Below are 11800 nucleotides of genomic sequence, written 5' to 3'. Positions count from 1 at the left end.
AAGGGATTCTATTCTGTAAGAATAACGAAGACTCTGTGCATTTTAAGCAGTTGACGGACATAGACGTGCGGAGATCGGAACGGCCCGAGATTCATGCTACCTTTCTCTGTCAAGGACATGTGCCTAAGAATGATCGAGACGTCTAAATGGAAATAATCCATATGCAATGATACCCGAAAGAGAGTATCCCACAAGTTACGGAATTGCATCTGGAAGTCCCGAATCTTCGCCGTGCATCGTCCTGAAGAGAGGTTCCCAGACTGTCACCGCTCGTTTAGTTACACGACCACTGCCCATTTCCGGTAGATCGTAAGCAACTAATTTGTCTGCAGAAGCCTCCAAGACCTGCCCAGTAACCCCCGTCTCACCGTCTAAGAATTGATGGTATCCTCTGATGACAGTCTCGACAGGTGTTATGCTGCGTTTCACGAGTAAGCGAAGCCGTTATTTGGCCTGGAGATTAACGCATCGTAGTATACGATAGTGTAAGAAGTACATACCATTCCGGCGTTACTGCCTCAATCATTTCTGGAGGAACAATTGGAGTGGCAACGATACCAGGAAGGACAGTGTTTATGAAGATATTGTCCTTTTGTTTCAGGAGAGGTGCGACGCCTCTAATGAAAGTAATCACAGCGGATTTCGTACTGCAGTACTCAGGATATGATCTATGCGGGAAAATACCACCAATGCTTCCCGTGACCACAATCTTCCCTCCTGGCTGCGGTTTGTTTTGTCGCATGAAGTGGATAGCTAATTGGGTGCCGTAGACAACTCCTTTGTAATCAATGTCGGTACACGAAAGATCTGGCTCGGGGGGTATATCGTTCACATCCTTGCCTCTCCAGTTGAGTATATATACGGAGCTCTTGTCGACGATTCCTGCGTTCGCGCAGAGCGCATCGATGTGGCCCCATGTATCATATACGGCTTTGAACATGCGAGCTTGGCTGGCGTAATCTTCTAAGTCGGCTTGAAAGAAGCGCGCATTCTCCCCCAGGCTTTTGACGAGGGCTTCACCGGCTTCACGGCGACGGCCGACACAAGCGACTTTCCAGCCATGAACGTACAGGTCTTTCGCTAGGTAAATTCCAATTCCAGACTGGATGTTAAAGTGTGGTTAATACCGACATGGATATTTAACCAGGTAGGTAACAAACTGACAGTAGCGCCGGTGATGATTGCAACGCGACCTTGGCCCTGACAATTCGTCATGATAGCCTTTTTTTTTCGAGGAAGCGAGGAACTGAATTAAGAAAACACAGTAAAAAAGGAAGATAATGACAATTAGAACCAGCTTCTCGATTATTGCTATCCAAGTGTGAAGTGCACACAATCAGTGTGGACAGTCTTGTATTTCTTCAGTACCCCTCACTTGCAAGGACAGGGGAGAGATTCCGTCTTAGCTCAACATTGTATCTTAGTTATCGCAGATACTTACTAGGTACCTACAGGGGGTTCAACAGCATTTGGTGCCGTCGGCGTCGTCGCATGCGCACTTTGTAAAGACGTGCGTGTTTAGACCACAAGATGACGAAATACTTAAGGTGAGTACCAAGATCTCTTTACCATCATTTTCTGTCTCTTATTGATAGGACAATGATACCTAGATCGAAGTTTATATCGAAAACACTGAACTCGCTAAGAAGAATAAGTTCCATTGATGTTTATCTCGAAGTACACTCAGAGTTTTTCCTATCACTGATACCTTAATATCCCTCAAATATCAAGTTATCGCGGCGACTTGAGGCTGCGAAATGCTAACATACTCTATTTGAAGTGATGTCTCTTATTTATAGAACGCACAGAGTCTTCTGGCGTCATAACAGGAAAGCCTAAAGAAGGCGCAGCTTCGGGAGAAAAAAGTTGAGTACTGTCCTAGGAGGGAAAGGCACATAGGAAAAAAGATCGGCTGTGCTCTTTAGTCCCACAGCCGTTGTAAATATAGACAAAATTATATGTTATGGGTTCCTGTGGCGTTGGTGCCAAAGATAACTATCAATGGGCCCAGAACGCGTACCATACAGGGCGCACCCACGTTTCCCTTCACCCGTCTCTAGCTACCACAGACAATTAATATCATGCTCTGTTTTGGGTGGATAATGACACAAAAGTTACCATATTATCAAAAGCTATCCATAATTCTCAGTCGCGCCTGAGAGGATGTGCAGTGGCTTGTCACAAAAAGCTCTGTTAGTGAACGCTTAAGCGCCCGCAATGAAGTCACCGGCTGTTGATCATGGCGGATACAAGCATCTCGGATGACCAAATAACAACCAAACAACAACCCCCCCCCACTGCTACTTGTTTATCGTGATTCTAGATATCCTCTCAGCTCTTCCATGCAACTAGAGCACTATGGGATAATCTAAATACCTACTTAGTGACTTCTAATGGACTCCGGTCTCTAGAACCACAGGGCGCATATTGCGCATGCCCGGATAACCCCGCTATCAGCACTCTACTGTCTTCATTAGACTGGCAAAAGAAGTTACAACTGTCGTCCATCCGCGAAAACAATAATGGATCCAATGGATTCTAAGGATGGGGCATCTGACGAGGTCTTCCGCGAAACGTCAAAGCAACCTTATCGACATGATACGGAGGCTGGTGATGTGCCCTCCGAAGCGGAAAACCAAACCTACGGGCATGTGGACATGGATCAGGATGGCTTGAATACGGAGGCAGAGGTAACAGGTAAATATCGCTGCTTCTCTGATATTGTGTTCCGAGCTTCCGGACTCTGGTTAACGCTTCTCCAGAAAATGGCAGAGTTAATATCCGCATCAATGAGCACGCACACGGCTTGGCCTCCCTGATAGCATCGGCGCTTCCTACAAAACCCAGACCCGAAGATCCTTTACCACCTGCTTATATTCCGCCTTCGCTGGGGGTTGAGGGCGAGGCTCCACCGCCGCCTCTCAATGTTGTTATCCATGTGGTTGGGTCAAGAGGAGATGTGCAACCGTTCGTCGCCCTAGGAAAAGTTCTGAAGAATAAATTTGGTCACAGGGTGCGCCTGGCTACACACGGAACATTCAGAGGGTTTGTGGAAGAGAATGGGCTGGAGTTCTTCTGTATCGGTGGGGACCCTGCAGAACTGATGGCATTCATGGTCAAGAATCCTGGGCTGATGCCGGGTAAAACGGCATTAAAGGACGGAGAGATCACAAGAAGACGACAAGAGATAGCTACTATCATCAAGGGTTGTTGGAGGTCGTGTTTTGAGGCAGGTGATGGTACCGGTATTCCTGTCTCAGACTCCAAACTCGAAGGCCTTTCTTTTACCGAGACTGCACCTCCATTTGTTGCTGATGCGATTATTGCGAATCCGCCAAGTTTTGCTCATGTTCACTGCGCACAGAAGATGGGGATCCCATTACACCTGATGTTCACTATGCCGTGGTCACCTACCCGAGCCTTTCCTCACCCCCTTGCGAACATCCAGTCCTCGAATTGCGATGTGTCATTGACGAACTATATGACATATGCTCTCGTGGAAATGATGACTTGGCAAGGTCTGGGAGATGTCATCAACCACTTTAGAGAGCGCAGTTTAGGCCTGGAGCCGATTAGCGTAACGTGGGCAGCGGTGATGTTAGCGCGCCTTCGGATACCCTACACATACTGTTGGTGAGATCCCTCTTTCCGCTAGACTATAAAACGCTCGCTATAACTTCTGTTGCAGGTCGCCGGCACTCATCCCAAAGCCTAACGACTGGGGTGGCCATATTGATGTAGCTGGATTTTACTTCCTGTCACAGGCCTCTAATTACACGCCGCCCGAAGACCTTGCCAACTTCCTTTCTTCAGGCCCAGCGCCCATATATATCGGCTTTGGGTCCATTGTCGTCGATGATCCGAATGGGCTAACTAATACGATCTTGGATGCGGTCAGGAAAACTGGCCAGCGAGCCCTAGTTTCGAAGGGATGGGGCGGCATTGGAGCTGAAGACTTCGACGTACCAGATGGCGTCTTCTTTATAGGCAACTGTCCGCACGACTGGCTGTTCCAACGAGTATCTTGCGTTGTTCACCATGGAGGCGCAGGCACAACTGCTGCGGGGATAGCATTTGGGCGGCCAACTGTTATAGTTCCTTTCTTCGGTGATCAGCCATTCTGGGGTTCAATGATCGCAAGAGCTGGAGCTGGACCAGAATCTATCCCAAACAAAGCGCTTACTGCTGATAAATTGGCAGATGCCATCACGGAAGCTCTTCAGCCGTCCGTGTTAGGGAAAGCAAGGGAACTGAGCGAAAGGATGAAACATGAACGTGGTACAGATATCGGAGCCACTTCATTCCACCAAAAACTCCATGTCGACAGTCTACGCTGCACTCTAGCCCCTAGCAAGGCAGCCACATTCCAACTAAGGAAGACGGACATCAGGCTGAGCGCCTTTGCTGTCGCTGCTCTCCTCAATGAAGGATTAATTGATCTCAATGATCTCAAATTGTAAGCCTTCTTTCATAACTATTTACTATGCTGCTGGTAATGACAGTTTCAGGTACCGAGCACGGGAGTATGATACGGACCCAGGTCCCTCGGATCCCGTCACAGGTGGTGGTGCTGCTATGATCGGCAATATAGGAGACATCATGATGAGCATTGTCGACATCCCTCACGAGGTCAAAAGGACTATAAAGCCATCTCGCACTTCCAGTAAGGGTGGCGATTCTCCGAGTTCCTCGCAGCAGGTCATGGAAAGTTCCCGTAATCTCGAATCTGAATCGGAGAAGAGCTCTACAGAATTGAGAACTACGAGGCACTCTGCTCTCAGTGGCGAGGAACGATGTGAACCGACTACATCCAAAGAAACGGGATCAAGTTCACCTTCCAGGAAATCTCAACAGAGTACGGCTACAGAAAGTGCTGAGAAATTCAATCTCGAAACGGCCATTAATTCGACACGAGCCGCAGGCAAGATACTAAATGTGGGCATGAGAGCTCCTACCATCTTTACTATGGCAGTGGCTAGGGGTTTCCATAACGCACCTCTCCTATACGGGGATGATACAGTTCGAGAGCCACACAGGGTTACAGGAATCAAGAGTGGTTTTAAGGCTGCTACAAAGGTTTGTCAACAAGACTTGTCGTGCCCGTATTTACGTCATCCCACTCATTATGTTTGCTTAGGAGTTTGGCTACGGATTTTTTGACGGTATCTCTGGGCTCGCAACACAGCCTTTGGCTGGAGCCAAAAAGGATGGCGCTGCAGGTGCCTTGAAGGGCTTCGGCAAAGGGATCGGAGGCCTAGTCCTCAAGCCCGCCGCAGGTCAGTGAATTCGGACATATCTTATGGTAATTTAAACACTAACACTGTATAGGTATCTGGGCCTTAACCGGTTACACGATGAGTGGTATTTACAAGCAGATACAAAAACAATTCGGCGAAAACGTCGGCGGCTATATGATTGCTTCTCGTTGTGCTCAAGGTGCAATGGAATACGAACGAGCAAGTGCTGGTGAACGCGAAGATGTCATCAGGCGATGGCAAGAAGTGCAAGCCGGTCTCAAGGCGAAGCAGACTCGAGATCATTATCGTACTAAAGGAATCGTGCGTGATTTGAGGTCAAAAGGTCTCTTCGAACAGTCAGCCAGCGGAAAGAGCGCGCTCTCCCCTGCCGCCGAAAGACTAGGCAGTCGGTCACCTGCGGCCAGCAATCAATCTGCTTCCATCCCGCCTGAGTACGAAGAAGCAATCCATGAATCCGTACGTCAGACGTCGAAGGGGAATCCCGAGGAAGATGAGATGATCGAACGTGCTTTGCGTGCTAGTGTGCTTGAGCTCGAAACCGCTGCGTCCGCTGGCGAGGACGAGGAAAGCGCTTACAACCGCGCTATTGAAGCCAGCATAAAAGAAGCAGAACGCGTAAAGAATGAACGTGAAGGCCCTCAAATTTTATTGCCGAATGCTGGCGGTACAACTGAAGCTACTCAGAATTCCCCGGCTTATCGACCAGAACTACCTCCACGTTCTGCTGTGGCTGGGTCATCAGATGATGACGAAGATGCGGAATTACAACGCGCCATTGCAGAGTCAAAGAGGATACATGAAGAATCCCAGAAAAAAGCTCAATCTGAGAAGTCAGAGATGGATATCGTCATGGATTACATCAAGAGACAGAGCCTTGCCGAATACGAGTATCAGCAACAGGCGAAAGCACGTGCTGACTCCAATGCTAATTAAGAAGTCGACTGGACACTGTTGGTAAATGAACATAAGCTTCATTTGATGATGTTGCACAGTCTTGCGTTACTACAATCTCATCGTGCCTTGCGGTGGCTGTTCATGACGATCGATCACTGCACTTAAGTTCATAGACGTCTATGAGTTCATATACCCCCTTTATGAATCAGACCGCTCTGTCATCTATCACCGAGTAAACAGTGCATCTATTTATCTACACACTTGGTCGCCTTTCTGAGATGCAAATACAGTAATTAACAAAAGCCGCCCAGAGGGGGGTGAAATATCATCGTCTTCTGCGCTAGATGTATCAAGTAGGAAAACATCAAGTTCTCCTCGTGCCCTTATCTCCAGAAGTATAACCCCGCGCACCTCACATTCCAGATTCCATTTCCAGTGAGCAGTTATGAACGTGAACGTGTTGATAAACTGTAAGTGGCTTCAACGCGACCGCGTCATGGATCCAAATACCACAGCGGCAAGGGATAGAGAAACAAGCATCAGTGCAGCCAATCCCTTCAAGGGGGTCAATTATTCCTGAAGACTTAAAAGACACGCTTTTTCTGTAAGTCTAATTCCACTTCATTCAAATCTTGGCTTGAAATCTTCTTGTCCATTTGTTGGTTGTGTCGGCTACTTAGGAACAAAGCGCGTCGTATACATCTCGTGGCTCCTCACTATCAACCCTGAGCTAAAGCAATCCACGGAGTACGCATCCGCACCAAACTACACAGTCACACAAAGCTCAAAATGAAGCTCTTCACCATCCTCACTACCACTCTCCTGGGCTCTGTCTCCCTTGTCGCAGCCAACGGTGCCCAGTGGAGTTGCGATATCGCTCAAGATGGCTCTGGACTTCCGCAGCAGCCCATGTGCTGTAACAGCACAAGCCGTCCCAACAACAAGCAGGGCTCAGAATCAGTCGTAGGAGCCGACTGTGAGTCTCTCTCCTAGAATACCTGAAAAGCGAGGCGATCTCGTACTTGTTGCTAACCACATCTCTGTTCTGGTTTACAGGTTTCCAGGTCCCCCTTACCGAAAACAAGATCTGCCCCGGTAGAAAGCCGTTGTTGTGCTGCTACTCAATTGTAAGTTCATGCCTCTCTTGACTCTTTCCTGATGGATCATTATCACATTACACAGTACTGATACCGTATTTTCTATATAGGGTCCGCAAAATGTGTGCACGTCCTTCCCAAAGTGGGGGAACCCTGATGACATGTAACGGATTCGATGGCTATGACACTATGTTTCTTTATTACGTCGCAATTTTCATCCTTGAGTGTTGGGGCCGCGGGCACACGCCATGCTGAGCTTCAAGATTCATGCATGGGAATAAGGAAAGTTGATGGGATGGGTCTGTTGAACGTGATCAATATCCTGAAGGTTTTATCTGTTAAGTCTAGGCATGACTAGCGGGAAATAGGAGATATGGTTCTAATTATGAAAAACTTCTAAGTGTTCCTGTTCCCAATTTCGATAGGAAGGTACGCGATAATCGAGACCCTTTGAATGTGCTTGTAGATCCTTCCCTCGATTCTATATTTAGGAAGTTAAGCTTTGTTTTCGACGATTACTTGAGGTCAGCTATATCTTCGCTCTGTGTAGGAGCTAGCGTGGTCAATAAAAAGAGGTAGACATACCAGTTCTGTCATGTTTCCCCTTGTCAGTTCTTTGGATAAGCTGTGCTCCTGTGATTATCATTCTCCCTTAATCGAACTGTATCGTCTGGCAGCAATTATTCTAAATCAGATGGTTGCTTGATTTAGCGTATCGTCAGCCCCCAACCCCTCCTGCCCCGCAAGAGAGCCACGTATGAGTCTTATCTTGCTCGTCAAGTTTCGTCATTCTAAGCAATCCACAGAGCATTCGTATATATCTGAATATATTTGCATCAGCCTTCATGGGTCTTGTGGTTTGCAGATGACGGTTTACTTGGCATATATGCAACCGCTTTAACGCACACAGCTTTAGTCAAGCATCAGATCCTTGCTAGCTCGACGCACTCATCATGGATCCCCTGAGCATAAGTGCAAGTATCATTGCGCTCCTTCAATTATCCGAGAATATCATCCAGCTACTTGCCGCTATAGCTTCCCAGAACACAACAGCTCGAGCCCTGGCGCTCGAGATTAGTGCTACCCGTGGGCTACTTACGAGTCTATCGGATATCGCATCACTTGACTCAGAATGGAACGACAAACTTCGGGAGATTGTAATAGCAGATCAGCCTCTGCAGTTATTGGGAAATCTCCTACGGAAGCTGGAAGCAAATCTGGAAGATGGGTCTCCCAGCCGACTGAGTCAGATAGGGAGAAAGATCATCTGGCCCTTTAGATTGCAGGAGTCTCAAGAGATGATGGATATGGCAAGAAAAGTGCGCGGTCTCTTAGCTGAGGCGTTGGCGTTGGATCATTTGTAAGTTTTACTGTTCATTTCCCGTTCTGCGCTCCTTGGGGGAAGGGAGGCTTAGTCCGTGACAACAATGCCTTTGGGGGTTTTGAGCCTGTTCACTCAATAGTAGCACATATGTTATTATATTTTCTCCTATTTCGAGGAAGATTCATGAACAGCTGACGATGGTAAAGTCTCATGTCGAAGGAAATTCGACAAGACACGAAATATATCCGCGAAAGCGTCCAGGACTTACAGTCAAAGCAGACTTGTTCGTTATCCTGCGACTCGGGTTTGATAAAATATCTTCGCTGATTTTTCTAGTTGATGAACGGGATAGGATTCTACCTTGGTTGTCTCCAGCCGACGTGTCCAAGAACCACAACGCTGCTAGAGCCAAACATGAGCCCACTACGGGAGACTGGCTGATTAACTCAGACAGCTTCAAACTCTGGATCGGTGGAAAATCGAAATTGGCATGGCTACATGGGATCCCTGGCTCCGGGAAGACAGGTATGTTGTCAGTTACAATCGTTTTCTGAATCACTCACTGACTATCGCAGTTCTCTGTTCGACTGTTATTGATTATGTTCAATCACTTTGCAAGACCCAAACCGGATCCGAATCTGCATATGTATATTACTACTTTGACTTCAACGACAGACAAAGGCAGACTGTAGACTGCTTCCTCAGATCGGCTCTGGCTCAGCTTTCACGTCAAGTCGAAACTATTCCGACGGAGGTCAAAAGGTTGTTTGACAGTGCTACTAAACAAGCAGAAGAACCCACCACAGAGAAGCTCGCAACTGCCCTCTATGAGCTTATCGGCAGGTTAAAGAAGACGTATATCATTGTAGATGCCCTGGATGAGTGTTGCGAGCAAGATGACATGATCGATTTGATGTCAACGCTCAGAGGGAGTCATGAATGGGTAGCAAATCTATTTGTCACAAGTCGCAGAGAGAGGCTGATAGAGGATCAGTTAACGTCTTTAACTGATTTATCTGTATCTCTGGATAACCCCGAAGTCAGTTCTGACATTCAAACGCTGGTCAATAATGTTCTCGCGTCCGATCCAAAGCTGAAGAGACGCCCGACTCTTCTAAAGGAGGAGATTCGACGAGCGCTAGTACAAGGTGCTAACGGGATGTAAGTCTTTGATTCCATGGTCTTGAGTGCCAGTCACTGACAGATTCTTTGGCAGGTTCCGGTGGGCTGCTTGCCAGTTAGATATTCTGAGAACTTGTCTCAGCCCATCAGCTGTACACAAAGCCCTTCAGTCTTTGCCTAAAGACCTTGATGAGACATATGGCAGAATATTATGCAGCATCGAGGAAGAATCTCGTTCCATCGCGTTCACAGCATTGCAATTCTTAACATTCTCAACGCGTCCAGTGACGCTCGCGGAACTAGCTGAGATTATTGCTATCAAACCGGGAACAAGCATCTTCGTCGAGATCGATCGCCTGTTTGATCCTAGTGATGTTTTGGTTGTCTGTTCAAGTCTGGTTTCGTGTTACAACAGGGACCGCTGGACTCGACTAGCACACTACTCTGTTCGAGAATATTTGGTATCAGACAGGATCAGCAAAGGCCCTGCGAGATATTTTGCGTTGGAAGAAGGTCGCGCGCATTTAGCTATTGCCGAACGCTGTCTCACTTATCTCTTATCATTTGATGGATCACCCGCTCATAATTCCTACGGTTCGGTATCTGGTGACGTGGAGTTCCCCTGGAAATTGCTCCACTATGCCGTACTTGAATGGTTTACTCATGTCCGTTTCATCCCTACAGAGAGCTATCAACTTATTGAACCATTAGTCTACGGTCTCCTTGATACAAAATCCCAAGCCTTTCACCACTGGCTAAGTTTGTATCGAAAGTTATATCGAAAGGAAGATGGCGAAGTTGGATTGGGCACTACACTACATTATGCCGCTGAGCTAGGTCTATCCCGCACAGTACGTAGCCTTCTACAGGCAGGGGCCGATATCAACGCCATCGGAGGTATGCATGGCTCAGTACTCGCGGCTGCGGCTTTCCAAGGATACGAAGAGACCGTGCTCGTCGTCCTTGACCACGGTGCTGACGTCAACCTTCGCGGAGGACACTTTGATACAGCTTTACAAAGCGCGTGCGTCAATCGTCGAGAGATAATATTCCATCACCTCCTCGAAAAGGGCGCGGATATCAATGCTTCTGGAGGATATTATGGCTGCGCTCTCCAGGCGGCCGCCGCTAGAGGATGGCCAGAAGCCGCTATGAAACTGATAGAAATGGGCGCTGATGTTAACATCGTTGCGGGTCAATTTGGAACTCCCTTGCAAGCCGCCGCACGATATGGGCACATGTCACTGGTTAAAAGGCTCTTGGAAAGAGGTGCAGATGTCAACTCGACAGGAGGATACTACCGTACAGCTCTTCAGGCTGCTGCAAGGGGCGGGCATGTCGAGATCATCCACGAATTGCTAAACCACGGAGCAGACGTGCATATCAAAGGAGGCTTTTGTGGTACCGCGCTCGAAGCGGCCTATTCGCTCGATCATTTTGACGCTGCAGAGGCGTTGAAGACAGCGGGTGCTACTTTTACACAAAGTAACTTAAAGTCTTCATCAGATGGGGTTCGTATAATCCAGTCCAATTCCCTTCAAGGCTACCACCGCCATCATCACAGTTTTCTCCATCTGATCCAGAATACGCAGGATACGCTTCCCACGACGTCACCAGCTAAAGGTGATGTCTGATATTTTAAAATGTCAAATATTGGCTTTTATACCCGACATCAGAATTTTCATCTTGTAAGTCTTGCATTTTTTTTTTTTTTCCCTGTTTATAGTATGACCGCACCTAAATTGTCATAAATATATATATTTAGATTTTCTAACATTACGTTCTCGAACCACAGCTCGACCACAACCTCTGCGTCCTTGTCTTCCATGGTCTCGAATGGAACCAAGTCAAAATGAAACTCGTTATGGAAACGATGAATGTCGTTGCGGACTTACGAAAGACTCACTGGTCCATTTTCTTTGAATGGACTTCGATGCTCATATCTCACGATGCAAGAACATATAATATAGACCTTGAGAGCCACGTCAAAGAGAAATCAAGCAACCAAATAGATATACCATTTCTATGGTTCATAATTCGTTCAACACGGTCTATATACAATGATGCTAAAAGGCGTATGCGTCTCAAGATGCAGTTCTGTATAA

At 47.3% G+C, this 11800-nt stretch overlaps 4 protein-coding genes across 4 annotated transcripts; 3 read left to right on the top strand and 1 right to left on the bottom strand.

Moving 5' to 3' along the window:
• Positions 1–10: 10 nt before the first annotated feature.
• C8Q69DRAFT_207047 (hypothetical protein) lies at positions 11–1519 on the bottom strand. Its single transcript, XM_028626147.1, has 3 exons — positions 1165–1519; positions 501–1102; positions 11–418 (listed from the first exon to the last, which is right to left on the bottom strand). Exons 1-3 carry the CDS (start codon positions 1213–1215, stop codon positions 196–198), a joined length of 876 nt encoding a protein of 291 aa, XP_028486491.1. The 5' UTR covers positions 1216–1519; the 3' UTR covers positions 11–195.
• Positions 1520–2531: 1012 nt separating this feature from the next.
• C8Q69DRAFT_399487 (putative UDP-glucose,sterol transferase) lies at positions 2532–6191 on the top strand (the record flags this gene model as incomplete). The annotated part of the gene is made up of 6 exons (XM_028627853.1): positions 2532–2697; positions 2763–3633; positions 3689–4456; positions 4509–5076; positions 5138–5276; positions 5329–6191. 6 exons carry the CDS (start codon positions 2532–2534, stop codon positions 6189–6191), a joined length of 3375 nt encoding a protein of 1124 aa, XP_028486490.1.
• Positions 6192–6566: 375 nt separating this feature from the next.
• On the top strand, positions 6567–7843 carry C8Q69DRAFT_206387 (hypothetical protein). The gene is made up of 3 exons (XM_028626140.1): positions 6567–7128; positions 7209–7279; positions 7360–7843. Exons 1-3 carry the CDS (start codon positions 6942–6944, stop codon positions 7414–7416), a joined length of 315 nt encoding a protein of 104 aa, XP_028486489.1. The 5' UTR covers positions 6567–6941; the 3' UTR covers positions 7417–7843.
• Position 7844: 1 nt separating this feature from the next.
• C8Q69DRAFT_206388 (hypothetical protein) lies at positions 7845–11666 on the top strand. The gene is made up of 7 exons (XM_028626141.1): positions 7845–8609; positions 8780–8856; positions 8910–9098; positions 9149–9734; positions 9790–11206; positions 11288–11383; positions 11491–11666. Exons 1-6 carry the CDS (start codon positions 8203–8205, stop codon positions 11327–11329), a joined length of 2718 nt encoding a protein of 905 aa, XP_028486488.1. The 5' UTR covers positions 7845–8202; the 3' UTR covers positions 11330–11383; positions 11491–11666.
• The last annotated feature ends 134 nt before the right edge of the window (positions 11667–11800 follow it).

The sequence above is a fragment of the Paecilomyces variotii genome (genome assembly GCF_004022145.1).
Source record: "Paecilomyces variotii strain CBS 101075 chromosome Unknown C8Q69scaffold_3, whole genome shotgun sequence".
Taxonomy (NCBI): Eukaryota; Fungi; Ascomycota; class Eurotiomycetes; order Eurotiales; family Thermoascaceae; genus Paecilomyces; species Paecilomyces variotii.
The sequence above is the reverse complement of the archived record's forward strand: the minus strand, read 5'-3'. Positions and strand labels throughout refer to the sequence as shown.

What these genes read in the sequence shown, in the direction of transcription:
- C8Q69DRAFT_207047 (XM_028626147.1), bottom strand. Translation starts at nt 1,215, where the DNA reads ATGACGAATTGTCAGGGCCAAGGTCGCGTTGCAATCATCACCGGCGCT. An exon ending in CAATCATCACCGGCGCTACT is followed by an intron (nt 1,103 to 1,164) that starts GTCAGTTTGTTA and finishes TTTAACATCCAG; the next exon opens with TCTGGAATTGGAATTTACCT. An exon ending in GAGGCAGTAACGCCGGAATG is followed by an intron (nt 419 to 500) that starts GTATGTACTTCT and finishes CGTGAAACGCAG; the next exon opens with CATAACACCTGTCGAGACTG.
- C8Q69DRAFT_206387 (XM_028626140.1), top strand. Translation starts at nt 6,942, where the DNA reads ATGAAGCTCTTCACCATCCTCACTACCACTCTCCTGGGCTCTGTCTCC. An exon ending in ATCAGTCGTAGGAGCCGACT is followed by an intron (nt 7,129 to 7,208) that starts GTGAGTCTCTCT and finishes TCTGGTTTACAG; the next exon opens with GTTTCCAGGTCCCCCTTACC. An exon ending in TGTTGTGCTGCTACTCAATT is followed by an intron (nt 7,280 to 7,359) that starts GTAAGTTCATGC and finishes TTTTCTATATAG; the next exon opens with GGTCCGCAAAATGTGTGCAC.
- C8Q69DRAFT_206388 (XM_028626141.1), top strand. Translation starts at nt 8,203, where the DNA reads ATGGATCCCCTGAGCATAAGTGCAAGTATCATTGCGCTCCTTCAATTA. An exon ending in GTACAAGGTGCTAACGGGAT is followed by an intron (nt 9,735 to 9,789) that starts GTAAGTCTTTGA and finishes ATTCTTTGGCAG; the next exon opens with GTTCCGGTGGGCTGCTTGCC. An exon ending in TAAAGTCTTCATCAGATGGG is followed by an intron (nt 11,207 to 11,287) that starts GTTCGTATAATC and finishes CAGAATACGCAG; the next exon opens with GATACGCTTCCCACGACGTC.